This window comes from Dermacentor albipictus, unplaced genomic scaffold, assembly GCF_038994185.2.
Source record: "Dermacentor albipictus isolate Rhodes 1998 colony unplaced genomic scaffold, USDA_Dalb.pri_finalv2 scaffold_14, whole genome shotgun sequence".
In the NCBI taxonomy this organism is placed as follows: domain Eukaryota; kingdom Metazoa; phylum Arthropoda; class Arachnida; order Ixodida; family Ixodidae; genus Dermacentor; species Dermacentor albipictus.
Genome location: NW_027225568.1, coordinates 1,044,191 through 1,057,252, shown reverse-complemented (window position 1 = coordinate 1,057,252; position 13,062 = coordinate 1,044,191). Strand labels below are relative to the sequence as shown.

Genomic DNA, 13,062 nt, shown 5'->3' with positions numbered 1-13,062 from the left:
AATCATTGTGTTACAAACAGAATAAATAGTATCCTCGATCATCAAACACAAAAAAAGAAACCGGCAGCGACACTTAAGACCGATTACGTCTGGAATGCGAAACCATTCTAGTTCTTTGGTGAAATGCCTTTTTTCTGCACGTACCTTGTGTGCGCAAACTATCGCCTGCGTTTGAACTGCACCTTGGTAAGGCACAATGAAAACGCGCCAATAGTCCCAACGCGCTCGAACTTGCCTGCGAGCGGTTTATAGAACGAAGGACCGCTCAGCGGCATTCGGTTGGACATCAGTACTTTTTAATGTGTACGCCCATTTTATATCCTCATGATGTGGCGCCACGTCATACATACTGGCTGCGCCGTCATGCGCTCATCGATGCACGCTCTAGACCACACGTTTAGTCAGCCAGATGGCTGCGCCGTGTGCAATAGCGTCGGCTAAGCGTGCTCGCCTCGCATCCCGATTCCCAGCCATACCGAATTTTACCTAACAGTACTTTCAAAGTGCAAGTGCATTGCTAATGTCGTTTGTTCACTGGAACCGCCGTGAGAAACTTGATGCCAATTGGATTATTTCTTTGTGGTTTTAGTCTTTGCCCTCGTCCATTTTTGCTACTATCATTCGGCCACGCATTCAGATGACAACGCCGCATTTTCGCATAATGGGCCGTATAATGGCTTCGCATTGAAACAGCACGGCGATTTACGTATTCGTATTCATACGTATTCCACTATCCGTTCACAATAAAAGCTGTAACGTGCTGTGTGAAGATATCCAGGCCAAATCATCTATCAATGGACCGTTTTCATGCCAATTGAACAACTGCAGCGCCAAATTTTCGTGTAGTAATATTAACACGGAAGCATCACAGAGCGCATAAATGCCTGCGCTTTATGTATTGTTATTCTTTGCCAACGGTTGGCGCTGGAAACATGCTGATGCACCGCAGTATACGAAGAAATCGAGGGCCTTTGTGACGCATTGGGCTCTCCAACGATCCCATTGTCGAGTTTTGTTTCATCGCCGAGCTTTGCGCGCACTCAATCATTACGCAGATCTGCTCCGTCATTCGGCGTGTAAAGGCGCTCCGATCGACGCTGGTGCGATAATTGCAATGTTGTCAATTCCACAGAAGTATGTGGCTTCCAACACGTTTCATGTCTAGCATGTAAAGCTGCGGGCAGCCTTGCTCTCTTAGAAAATGAACTGTTCCAGAGGCGCGCGGAAGCACTCAGTGCACTTATTTCAAAGATTTCTGAACATCTGAGGCATTGTCGAAGCTAAAATCAGGTGTGGGATGTAGAGCAGCCAAACCTGTAATATACGGATGAACATCAGTAACACTGCTAATAACACAGACGCATTTGAGGCTAAAACACAACATGTGGCGAACTCGTCACACCACCCTTCGTAGTAAAGCACGTTAATGGAATGTAAGAGTAGATGCGTTTTATTTCATGCTAGAGCGCTGAACACGCAACCTACCACTCGCACAAGGATAGCGTCGATAGACCGATAAGGACGTGCACACGTAAACGCCGAACAGGTCAGTGAAATGGTAAATGATTCAATAACTGAATAGTAGCAGAGAACACCGCTGCCCTCTTTGTCAGATACTACTCGCGACACTTACTAAAAATCACGTCATCCCAAAATTTCCTTCCATCGTTCCGCGACGCCTCTTTCAAGGACGCGAGCTCGTGGATTTTCCCGTTCAGGGCTGGGCTATGGTAGACGGTCTCGTAGGCTTCTGCGCAGCGCGGCAAGTAGCCCTCGAGGACTACAAAGTGCGCTGCGCACGTGAGGTAGCCTATGTTGCGACCGAGAAGATCTTCGAGGACAAACCTCTCATCTAGTGTTTCTCCGTCAACAGATTCCAAAACTTGCAAATGTACGATCATCTTGTTCTGTCGGAAATCTGCCGCGAGGAACTGAACAAACCTTTGGTTCTCGAACATGTCACAGGCAGCAAAGGATACTTCGCACAGCGTCTCGCTGGCGATCACCTGGTCGGCCAGGAACCACAAGTTGGCCCGGCCTAGACGGAACCCGGTCATTCGCAGCTCTCGGACGCCCGGATTTTCGAAGATAGCCTCGAGAAGCACGCTATGAGAACTGTCCTCTGCCCGAAGACAGCGGCTCAGGTCTGGCTTGTTACAACCCCTCAACTTGAGCTCCCTTAACCCGGTAGCAGTGAGCAAACAGTTGCTCAACAAGAGCACCGTGTCGACGTCGCTTAGAACATTCTGCGTCAGGAGCAGACAGAGCGCAGTCAGCTGGTACCAAGAGCACGCTATGTCAACAGTCTGTCGAAATACCTCCGGCCTCGGCTCAAAGAGCGAACTGACGGTCACATGGCGCAGTCCTTCTGGAAACTCTTGGAGCATATTTAGTGCCGCCCGGTCGACAAGGTATCCGCCTGCTATACGGACTCGGTCACTCATTCCGGCCTCCCGGATGACATGGCAGACTTCCTTCAGTTCGTACAGCGGCACGTCACTGACCGAGATGGTGTCGAGAGATTTGATGGTGGCGGCGGTGTTCAAGAGAGCTCCGAGGACATCTGGCTTGAGTCCCGCGAAGCTGAAGGCGAGATACGAGAGTTTTACCCACGTATTGTCGAACCCCTGAAGCCAGGGACAGATGGGTTTGCAAAAGACAGGACCTGGTTGTTCCAAGTCTATCGGTCGAGCGTCGTCGCGAAGCCACGACTCCGCTCTCCAATGGCAGCCGCTAATGTCCAGGTGTTTGAGGAAACCACCTCTCCGGGACACGAGACATGCAAGAAGGCCCGCGCAGTCGGCGTTTAGAAGGAAGCCGGAAAGTTTCAGCTTCGAGAGCGTTCCGCGAATGACAAGCGCTGCGGACATGCACGTTAGATCGTTGTACGTGTTTGCCGAATCCGAACACACATCGAGCACGCTCAGAGAGCACAGGCGAACACTGGTGGTCAGAAAACGGGAGAAAATGGGCACTCCGTTCGGGAAACGAGAATGAAGAATGCTGCGGTGCAAAGACAGGTTCGCAATGCTTTCGTTGTGCCGAAGCGCGGCGAGGAGGCGCTTCCCGTTTTCCGCGTCGAAAATGAGACCCGACATCGAGAGAGTGGCCAGACTCGTCGTGTCTACCAGGAGCGCACAAATCGCGTCCAGCAGGTCTGAGGGCACTGCGCCGGTGCCCGAGATGACCAGTTCTCGCAGGTGCGTCATCTTTCCCATCGCCCTGAACATGTCCTCTCGAATGCACCTGTACAGAAAGGCGGCACGTTGGTTAACTCTTTTCTTACCGCGCCTATAAATTTATTAATTTGATGTGCAGTTTTTCGACACGTTATTAAACATTTCCGTTGGATTACTTCTACAAGCAATGTCGTACACACCGTCTAAAATGACGTCTGAACTTGAACTATTTCTCAGATTTGACACTTTGTGGCACATTCGGGAGTCTGGAAAAATTAAAACCTCGAATGATGGTAACGCCGAAACTAGCCTCCAGTGCTCGCAGCATTTGCGCAATAAACAGACGCAAAATCTGATTTCGTGGAGTGTGACATAACTTTCGAACTAGAGAAGCGAAGGCAAGACAGAAGCTACTGTTGGGCTGGCTAATTTTTCCTTCGGGCGTCTAGGTTGTTGACGATGGCTCAAATAGGTACTCATGAGTAAGGGCAGTTTTGATTATTGTGTGACTAATACCAAGTGCATTCTTCCCCCTTGTGAATTGCTTTCATGCAACAGCATTTCAACAGCCTATGTACGAGTTATTCCGAGCAATCCTTCCCGACGTGTGCGGTTTTCACTCACACAAGGGCACGGAGTCTATTTCAGACCGACCGAGCATTGACTGGCAGTATAATCTTACGTTTTCAACACCATCTGTGCAACTGCCTCTATTCCTTACTGTACAATATTCCGCAACGCTCCATCTCACAGTACAGGAATTGCACAAAGCACATGGAGGCTGCAGCGCCAGTTGAACGCGCACTAGAACAGATTTTTGCACAGAAACGCGTTCGAAAGCAATATGCAAGGAAGGGAAGGTTCCTGCCTGCTCCATGATCCGACTTATTTCTCGAGCTAAATATTGCTGTAAAATGAAAACCAGGTGCCTTCTGCCATTGGCAACACGTACCAAATGCCACCTGCGCGACATTAACTCACCCGTTCGCACACTTACGAAACTACTGCTTTCACACATAGCAAGGGCATCAGATCACTATGGCTAGCATTGACGCGAAGAAATCTGCATAATCCTTTCTTTGCATGGCCTCAGGTACTAAAGTAGGAAGCTAAGAGCCAGGCACCATATTGCGCATATTTCAGATTTGTTTTATACTCTGTACTTTGAATAAAAATTGCAAATTATTACTTTCATTCATGTTCGTGGAGGTGCTTGTGAAGTTTCACGTAATTCTCGAAAAGCTACCGATTATTTCTTGCCATCGGTTCGCAGAGCAACCACTAGTAATCAGGCTACATTATATTATGTATCCTGGCTGGCGTTGCAGCTACTACGTCTAGAAATAAACGTTAAAACATAAGAGGACAGAAAAAGAGCGCATTCCTAGCGGTAAGAGAAGATTAGAAATCGTGTGGGAAAGAATACGGTGAGCGCAGCACACGAATAAAAAAAATTAAATTATGGGGTTTTACGTTCCAAAACCATATTCAGATTATGAGGCACGCCGTAGTGGAGGACTCCGGAAATTTCTACCACCTGGGGTTCTTTAACGTGCACCTAAATCTAAACACACGGGTGTTTTCGGATTTTGCCCCCATCGAAATGCGGCCGCCATGGCCGGGATTCAATCCCGCGACCTCGTGCTCAGCAGCCCAACACCATAGCCACTGAGCAACCACGGCGGGTGCAGCACACGATCACGCAATATAATAAAAGTACAGCCAAACAAAGTCTGCGCATGCGCATACTGTGGCGTGTTATAGCGCTGGTTATCAATGAGATGAGATGGGTTAGTTGGTTGCTGGAGCTTCTGCTCATGTTTGCAGCGCGAATTCAATTGCCTATGCAGCTTCGACCTGCATTCTGGAGGATGACAACTTTCCCTTTTCTTCCCCTCGCGTCATGCTGCAGAACGAATTTCTCATGTGCATGTGTTTAAATTTCACACTGCAAACATGAACGCAAGCTACTAATAATTAGTGCTACTGCGCAACAACGTTGCAGCGCCTACGCAGCCCGCTTTGATACAAACTGGTCCTTGCTACTTCCTCTGCGTATTCACTGCAAGAGACGAATGGCAGAATCAGTCATCGCATACTGTCATCTCACGCTGTGGTCAAAACATCGGCATAAGGCAAGGTCACCCGTTTGACCAGAAGGCGCCGCAGATTCAGCGGCACAGAACGTCCGAAATATTCGAATGCTTCACTCCATTAACTTGAGTCTGCGCTCAAGCATGCCAAGCAGTGCCACATGGAGGCTGGACTGCGCAGAGGACCTAACGTATCACGCTAACGTGTGACCAGTGGTCCGAAAGTTGTTGGAGCCAACGTTTACACAAACGCACTTGCCTTCGTCAGGGCAAGTCTCGTACAAGTTGCTGCAATCAACACAAGTCCCCTTGTCGCAACGTTGTCTTAAGCCTAAGTCATCCCTTGTTCGACCACTGTTCATCGTTTCAAGCCTCAAACTTCCCCTTAACATTGTCCTGTTATCACTGCCAATGCATGACGCAAAACTAAAGGACTGATAAAATACCGACTATTCTAAGAGTCGGTACTCAGGAAGCACACGTACCTGTAGTCGCAAAATAGGCTGCCGAGGGTCAACGCTCTCAGACTCGTGTTGTTCTGAAGCGCCGAGACGACGAGCTCTCGGTACTCGCCGAGCCCACTTCCTTCACAGACGACTTCGTCGAAGTGAGCGCTCACGACGCAACAGTGCCGCACCAAGAGCAGGTGGAAGAGAAGCCGAGCGTCGCGACTGCGCACTTCTTGCTGGAGGCCGCCGCTGCCCAAGCGGGCGAGCCGCACAAGGGACAGTTTTCCGGGTGCGACGAGTTCACGCAGCTGCAAGCCGACATGCCAGAAGAAGTGATTCCACGCGGATAGCCGTTCGAGAATGTGACAGCAATACATTGAAATGCCGCCATTGTCGACGCCACCGTCTTCCGCCGTGCAAGGAATGTTGAGGCCTAATCCCGGGAAGCGTAGGTTGATGTCTTCAGGATCTAACTCTTTCAGACTCGTGGGGATCCTGTGGCCCATGGCGGTATGTAGCGGTGGCCGTCGAAGGGCGTTCAGCGGTGTTCTGGCAATGAGCCAGTCTGCATCTACACCCAGTGATTACATACACTTTCACCGGTTAGACGCGCAGGCACATGTGCCCATCGCTTACTACCATGCAATCACTGCAGTTCTATCAGGCACATAGTATCGGCCCTGAGCCTCTTACCGGTGCAGGTGAAACGTTTCAAAGCTGCAGATTTTTGCAGCCGCAAATTGAGGCTACTGGACTAGACATTCAGCAATCGTTTTCCTCCTTCCCATGCGCCTGCGCCCTAGTGATGTCATTGGCTTCTTACTAACGAAAAGCTTGTCTATGAACAAGAATGCAGAAAGGCGGACGCCCTATCTGCAATAACGAGATTACGGCTCGTTCCCAAAGTGGGCATTCGTCATCTTTGATCGGCGCACATATTAAAAACAAATAAAAAAAAACATGTGATAAATAAGAGTTCGATGTCGACGTGCTTATCGTTGGAATCTCTTTGCATACAGTGGATGGTGCAAGCGATAAACCGGACCACGGAGTAAAATAAACAGGAGCGCCGACTCGCTTTTCTTTTGATGCTTGTCGCGTGGCCAACTGACACTCCAGGGATAACAGACGCTCAGTATTGCATCGTGCTCTCTGCCCCCACTCCCTTGCTTTCTCCTTCATCGCTTTCCATTGCACTCTTCTCCCTTTTTTCCTTCCCTGCCAGTCTTGATGATGCTGATGATGAACCATTGTGCAGCTACGAATGGTGACAGGTGCACAGGTACCCTGTTGATCTGTCAGGGCTGCGGGCATGCCCAATAGGTTCAAATGTATATCAAAGTCCATTATTCAGCTATAGTGTCAGCATGTTTTGGAATTTTCGAAACAGGTGAAACTAAAGGAGTAAAATGATGAAAACCAAAACACTGTGAAAAATATTTTGAAAACATTTCTCAATAAAGAATATGCTGTCAAAACGTATTTCCAGATTTCAACGCCAAAGTTGGTCAGAAATGCTAATATTCTCAGTGGCATGGCTGCGCACAATGGCAGAAATAATCAGGAAAGTTCCTCACTTTGCAACTACCATGGGGGACACACACAGTACTGTTGTGTCTGGCTCAACTAACTCTACAGTGACATAGCAGCTCAGGCCAAACAAAACAATAATCGTACACATCACGAATCCCAGTAAATACGCAGAATACTTACGGAATTTTCGCTATCACCCATTCTGTCTATGGCCAGGGAAATGAGAGCAAGAGAAATAGTTTTCACATGCTTAGCAGGCGCAAATCATGTTTTACCTTAAGTGCAGACATTAAGTGACACAAGGAAATGGCAAAGTTCTGAACCATAACAAATGGTGTAAACTATGGAAGGTTGCAAGATAGTAGCCACCTTGCAATAAGGCTGGAAACCACAGTAGCACTAAGATGAACCCGTATTACGTTTGAATAAATGTAGCCAGGGCAGAGTATTTCAAGTCTCAGAAATATGCGAACGCATAGTTAGATAACATAAAACCGAATGCTGCATTCACGAAGCGCAGGCATAAATACTTATGCAACAAGTCTTTTGAGCTTATCACTCTTCTCACTATCATCTTGCTTTAAATCATCCTTTACTGCTAGCAATCTGTACAATATAAATATCTTCACCCCATCGTCAAAATTGTCCTGATTCCGCACGGCATTGTGCCACCCCATGTTGTGACTTCGGGGTTGAGGATGAAAGACGGACTGTTTCCGTAGACGAAGAAGAAACGAAAACTTTATACAATATTTACAGATAGTGGATCATAACGTACACGTAGCAGTAGGAGCGCACATCAGACTGACTGGGCGGCAGCAAGCGACATTCTGTCCTCACAATGGGCCGGTTCTCCCTTAAATCCCTTCGGCGACCCCTCATCGGCAGGAACCGGTTTGGGCGAGTTCTTGTCGGCAGGAACCAGGCGGGGCAGGCTCGCCACGTGGTGCTCGTAGTATGGCACAACACCTAATAATAAACAGGAGGCTGATACAGTCGCACTCTCTCAGATCAAATTAAATCAATCCATGAAGATTCTGCCTTCCACAAGACTAGTGGGGGCAAAGCCTTGAACTATATGACCAAACGTGTAGGGTGTAGGTGAAGGTGTAGGGGCGGAAGGTGTACGGGCGGAAGTCATCCTTGTGTCTTTGTGCCACGATTGACAGTATCTCCAGGCCATTCTGCGCCACCTAACCACACAAGCACACAAATGGAGCATTGAACAAGCGAAGAATAAAATAAGATCCGCAGCGCAGGAATCTGCTTGGCTGTAGTATCAGCAGATGCAGACATTGCTATGCCAGCTTTCCTTTTTGTCTAATCAATATGACACGCGGTAAAATTTTTGCTGTGTGTGAGTACAGCCTACAAACAAATGTCACAGTTTTAACCGAAAGGAGAAACATTCACAGTGATCGCAAATTAATTCATTTGTTAGACAAAGACATAGCTATAACACATAGCTGTAAGGGCAGTACAAATCGCGGAACACATTTGTTGACGAACTAAACTAGCATGGTCTCATGCATCCAGGGCCACACATAAACAGACTTCACTCGATGACCACATGCACTCGTGGTCATAACATTGGGGTGATGATGAGTACCGTCACCAGGGAGCGCGCGTGCTTGTACCAAAGGAAAGTTTCCGTGCCGCTGCTTCCTTCGTCATTTCAACTGTGCCATGCCTCCGAAACTCTGCACAAGTAACCTCCAAGACTGGGCGTAGGAGAAGACAGCTTGAATGAAGCCACTAGCCTGCTTGGCTCGCCCCTACACGCTCGCCCTTCGACATGGCAGCTGCAGCAGATCACGTGACCCATCAGAGTGCGCAGGTCGTGTATACAGTTAGCCCTGCAGATAGAGCAGGCTCAGCTGGCTAAGCTGCACCAGCCTCACATGAGCCATTGTACGCAGGATCACATGGCGTTGACAATGACGCAAACGTGGCCGGAATGTCCATACATTTCATTTCAGAATAACATTTTCAACGTCAGTTGTCTTCCCAGTCTAGTTGTATAGACTTTTTATGCGAATTAACAACATTAAAATTTTGGATGGCTCAAAAGCCAAGAATCCTGAAAATGAGGAACCTAAATTGCAGCGAAAAATTCAATAATCGAACCTCGATATAAGGAAGCTGTACTTGCAGCGAAAAAACTTTGTTAAATCACGAATTTCTTTTTTTCAGGTTTTTACAGTTTCGGCATTAGAAATACCCTACCAAATTCCGACAGCGTTCCTGGATGATAGTGCCATATTTACTCGACTCTATCCACCCTTTTTTTCACAATTGCAATGCCCAAAATGAACGAGGTGCTAGATTCGAAAAATCTAAAATGACCCCCCCCCCTTCTTTTCGCGGCGATATCTCGACGATCGGGTGCTAGAAATAAAATTTTATTTGGTAAACATTCAAAAGAAAGTTACCTAGGTGCATACAGTGAACCCACCGCTGGCCTGGGTTCAGAAGGCAACGCGCGCCCTCGATGCCCGCGCAACTTCCTCAACGCCGCCGATAGCAGGTCCACGAGACAACACGCTGATGCAGTGGGTGCAAAGGGGGTGCTCAGATCCGCATGCACATTTTTTCCGCATTTTTAGCAAGAACAACGGAGGGTGCTTAGAATCACGAAAATACGGTACGCTAATAACAAACTGCTAATATGGCCACAGTATCTCTGCAAAGGAAGATGACAAAACATAGTGACAGCCGAGATTTGGCGATGGAAGCCCGCATAAGCAATAAAAACGGTTGACATTTTGCGATGATGAATGACAAATGATTTAATGTTGCACATATGGAGGAAGCAGTTAAGGCTGAAGATAAGATTTGAGTGGCCACGTAAAAACTCTTAACCCCAATGTACCATGGCATTAAGCTGAAACCTAAACAAAAACGGCCCAGTTGTTTTTAAAGGTCCCAGTGGCCAGCATGCTTTACCCATTCAGAAAGAATATGTTCACTTCTGCTTGCGCTGTCTCGTGCAAAAAACAAAACCAAAGGGAACTTTGACCTGCACTTTCTCTTACTAATCTTCATATCACGAGATAAACAAAAAGAGAGGTTCACTTCATTAGTCTAAACCAATTTAAAGTTTCGCATTTCTCCCTATAATGGGAGGTATTTTGTAACTCTGATAGCATCTCTCTGATCGCACTTCAGTAAGCTATCTAGGTCTGTACATCGACAAATATTACTACCGAGACGAAAACTTATGTCAGCTCCAAACTAAAAACAATAGCTTCTCAAAATCCAAACGTACACGGTTCAGACCAAACAGCTCACTAGGACTTCTCGCCGCCTAGATGCTAGATGGCGATACAAAACTGCACTTTGTAAAATTTCGGTTAACACTTTTGGACTGTACGCTGACTGTGTAACTAATAAGTGTACAAAATGAGCATGACGTCAATAAAATAGCATTTCGATCGATTTATATACTGGGTGTTAAAAATTAAGCTTTGTGGTTTTCTTAAATTTAGGCACTGGGTGGCACACGAATACCACCTGTGCAGATAAGTTATGTGGCCAGGCGGGACACAAAGTGAGTGAGTGAGTGAGTGAAACAACTTTATTTTGTCCACTAGAGCCGTAAGCAAACGCCACGCCACCTGGCTAGGCCCACTCGGGGACCATCAGGTGGAACCTGACGGCCCTGTCGCGAGCCCTCTGGACTGCCAGGGTTTGAGAGGTCTGATCCTGGGCCCTAATCAGCTTCTTCATTTCCTCTTGAGTGAAAGGAGGACCGGCAGAGGCGCAGCCCCACAGGACATGTTCGAAGTCCGCATAGTCACCACACAGAGGGCAATCCGGGCTTGGGAACCGGTCGGGGTACATTGTGTGTAGCGCTGCGGGGCTCGGGTAAGTGCTTGTTTGCAGTAGTCTGAGAGTGACTGCCTGGGCCCTGCACAGCGAGGAGTGCGGCGAAGGTAGGACTCTTCTTGACAGATAATTGTATTTGCAGATTTCGTTGTACGAGCAGAGAGGCTCGGGTCGCCCAGGAGAGGACGCGTTGCCCAGCGCACGGTCAGTCAAACCTCGTGCAGCCGAGTGCGCCTCCTCGTTGGGGTTGATCAAGGCACCCTCAATGGTCCCAAGGTGCGCAGGGAACCAGGCCAAAGAGTGATGTTTCATGTCTTTGGCACTTTGGATGATACGTAGGGCCTGGGGAGCCACCATTCCCATCTGAAAGGCCCTGACAGCGGCCTTAGAATCCGAATAAATCGTGTCATGTACACTGTCCGTCAATGCAAGAGCAATAGCAATTTGCTCTGCAACGCTGGAATTAGAAGTGCGGACGGTAGCGCAGCTACTGATTTTAGCATCACAGTCGATGACCACTGAGGAGAAGGCCTCTTCTTGAACGTAGGAAGCAGCGTCTACGAAGCATGTTCGGTCCTTGTTCAAGCGGGCACTGGCGAGCAGAGCTTTACCCCTGGCTCGCCTTCGTCCTTCGTTGTAGGTGGGATGCATATTTCGTGGCATCCGGTGTATGTCAATTTTGGACCTTACGTCGCTGGGCAGCTTCACAGCGTCGAGACTGACGACCATGGGGTTACGTCCCAGCTTGCCAAGTATGGCTCGGCCCGCTGGGGTACCGGAGAGTCTGACAAACTGGGAAAATTCTTGGGCTTCAACGATTTCTTCGAACGTGTTGTGAATTCCCAAATTGAGAAGGTCTTTTGTGTGCGTTCGCATGGGAAGGCCGACGGCAAGCTTGAAGACTCTTCTGATTAAGGCGTTGATCTTGTTGCGCTCCGATACGAGCCAATTGTGCATAGCCCCTGAATAAGCGAGGTGGCAGAGCACGAAGGCGTGGATAATCCGGATCAGATTGTCTTCCTTGATTCCGCAGTACCTATTGGCGATTCTTCGGATCAGGCCGAGGGCGCTTTCGGTCTTGGAACAAATGCGTTTGAGGGCGGCTCCATTGGCCCCGGTTGACTCGATAAACATTCCTAGGTGGATAAACATTCATCTTTCCAACACACGACGTCAGGGAGATGGGCCTTAGATTGTCGATGCTCGGCGCTTTACCTGGCTTCGGTATGAGTACTGTGTAGGCTGTTTTCCAGCTCTTGGGAATGAGGCCGCTGCACCAGATATCATTCATCTTGCGCGTAAGAAACTCGATTGAGGCGTCGTCGAGATGCTTGAGCATTTTGTTGGTGATCCCGTCGGGCCCAGGGGCAGATCTGCCGTTGAGGGATGCGAGAACTCGCTTGACCTCAGCCACGGTGAAATCCTCGTCCATAGATGGTACGTCACGCCCTTCGTACTCGGGAAACTGGGGGGGGGGGGCACCGGATCGTCCGTGGCCGCCAGGTACTTGTCTATGAGGTGCTCCATGACTGCCTCATCTGGAGTCGAGTCGGTGGCCAAATGGACAGCTTTCGCCAAAGCTCTCTTCTGGTTGGACTTGGTGTTGCCATCGTGCAGTAGGTGCTTAAGGAGACCCCAGCTTTTACCGTTCTTGAGCTGGCCCTCCACCGAGTCGCACAGCTCGTCCCATTGCTGCTTGCATAGCACCTTGCAATGAGCCTCTATGATCTTGTTTATATCGGAGATTTTCTTGCGTAGTCTTCTGTTATGGCGCTGAGTCTTCCATCTCGCGAGCAGTGCCTGCTTGGCTTCCAAAAGATGCGCCAGCCTACTGTCCATCCTGTCCACCTCCAGATCGGTTGTCACCTCCTTGGTGGCTATAGCCGCATCCTTCTTTATCTCGTCGCACCAAGAGTCTAGGTCCATATCATCGTTAAGGACGCGCTCGGAGCGGTTGGCTCGGAACAAGTCCCAGTCAGT

The 13,062-nt window shown here is 48.7% G+C and overlaps 1 protein-coding gene across 1 annotated transcript; it reads right to left on the bottom strand.

Moving 5' to 3' along the window:
• Nucleotides 1-1,427: 1,427 nt before the first annotated feature.
• Nucleotides 1,428-6,509, bottom strand: LOC135914762 (uncharacterized). The gene is made up of 2 exons (XM_065447680.2): nt 5,758-6,509; nt 1,428-3,246 (listed from the first exon to the last, which is right to left on the bottom strand). The coding sequence occupies exons 1-2, from the start codon at nt 6,225-6,227 to the stop codon at nt 1,617-1,619; spliced, it is 2,100 nt and encodes a 699-aa protein (XP_065303752.1). The 5' UTR covers nt 6,228-6,509; the 3' UTR covers nt 1,428-1,616.
• Nucleotides 6,510-13,062: the final 6,553 nt, after the last annotated feature.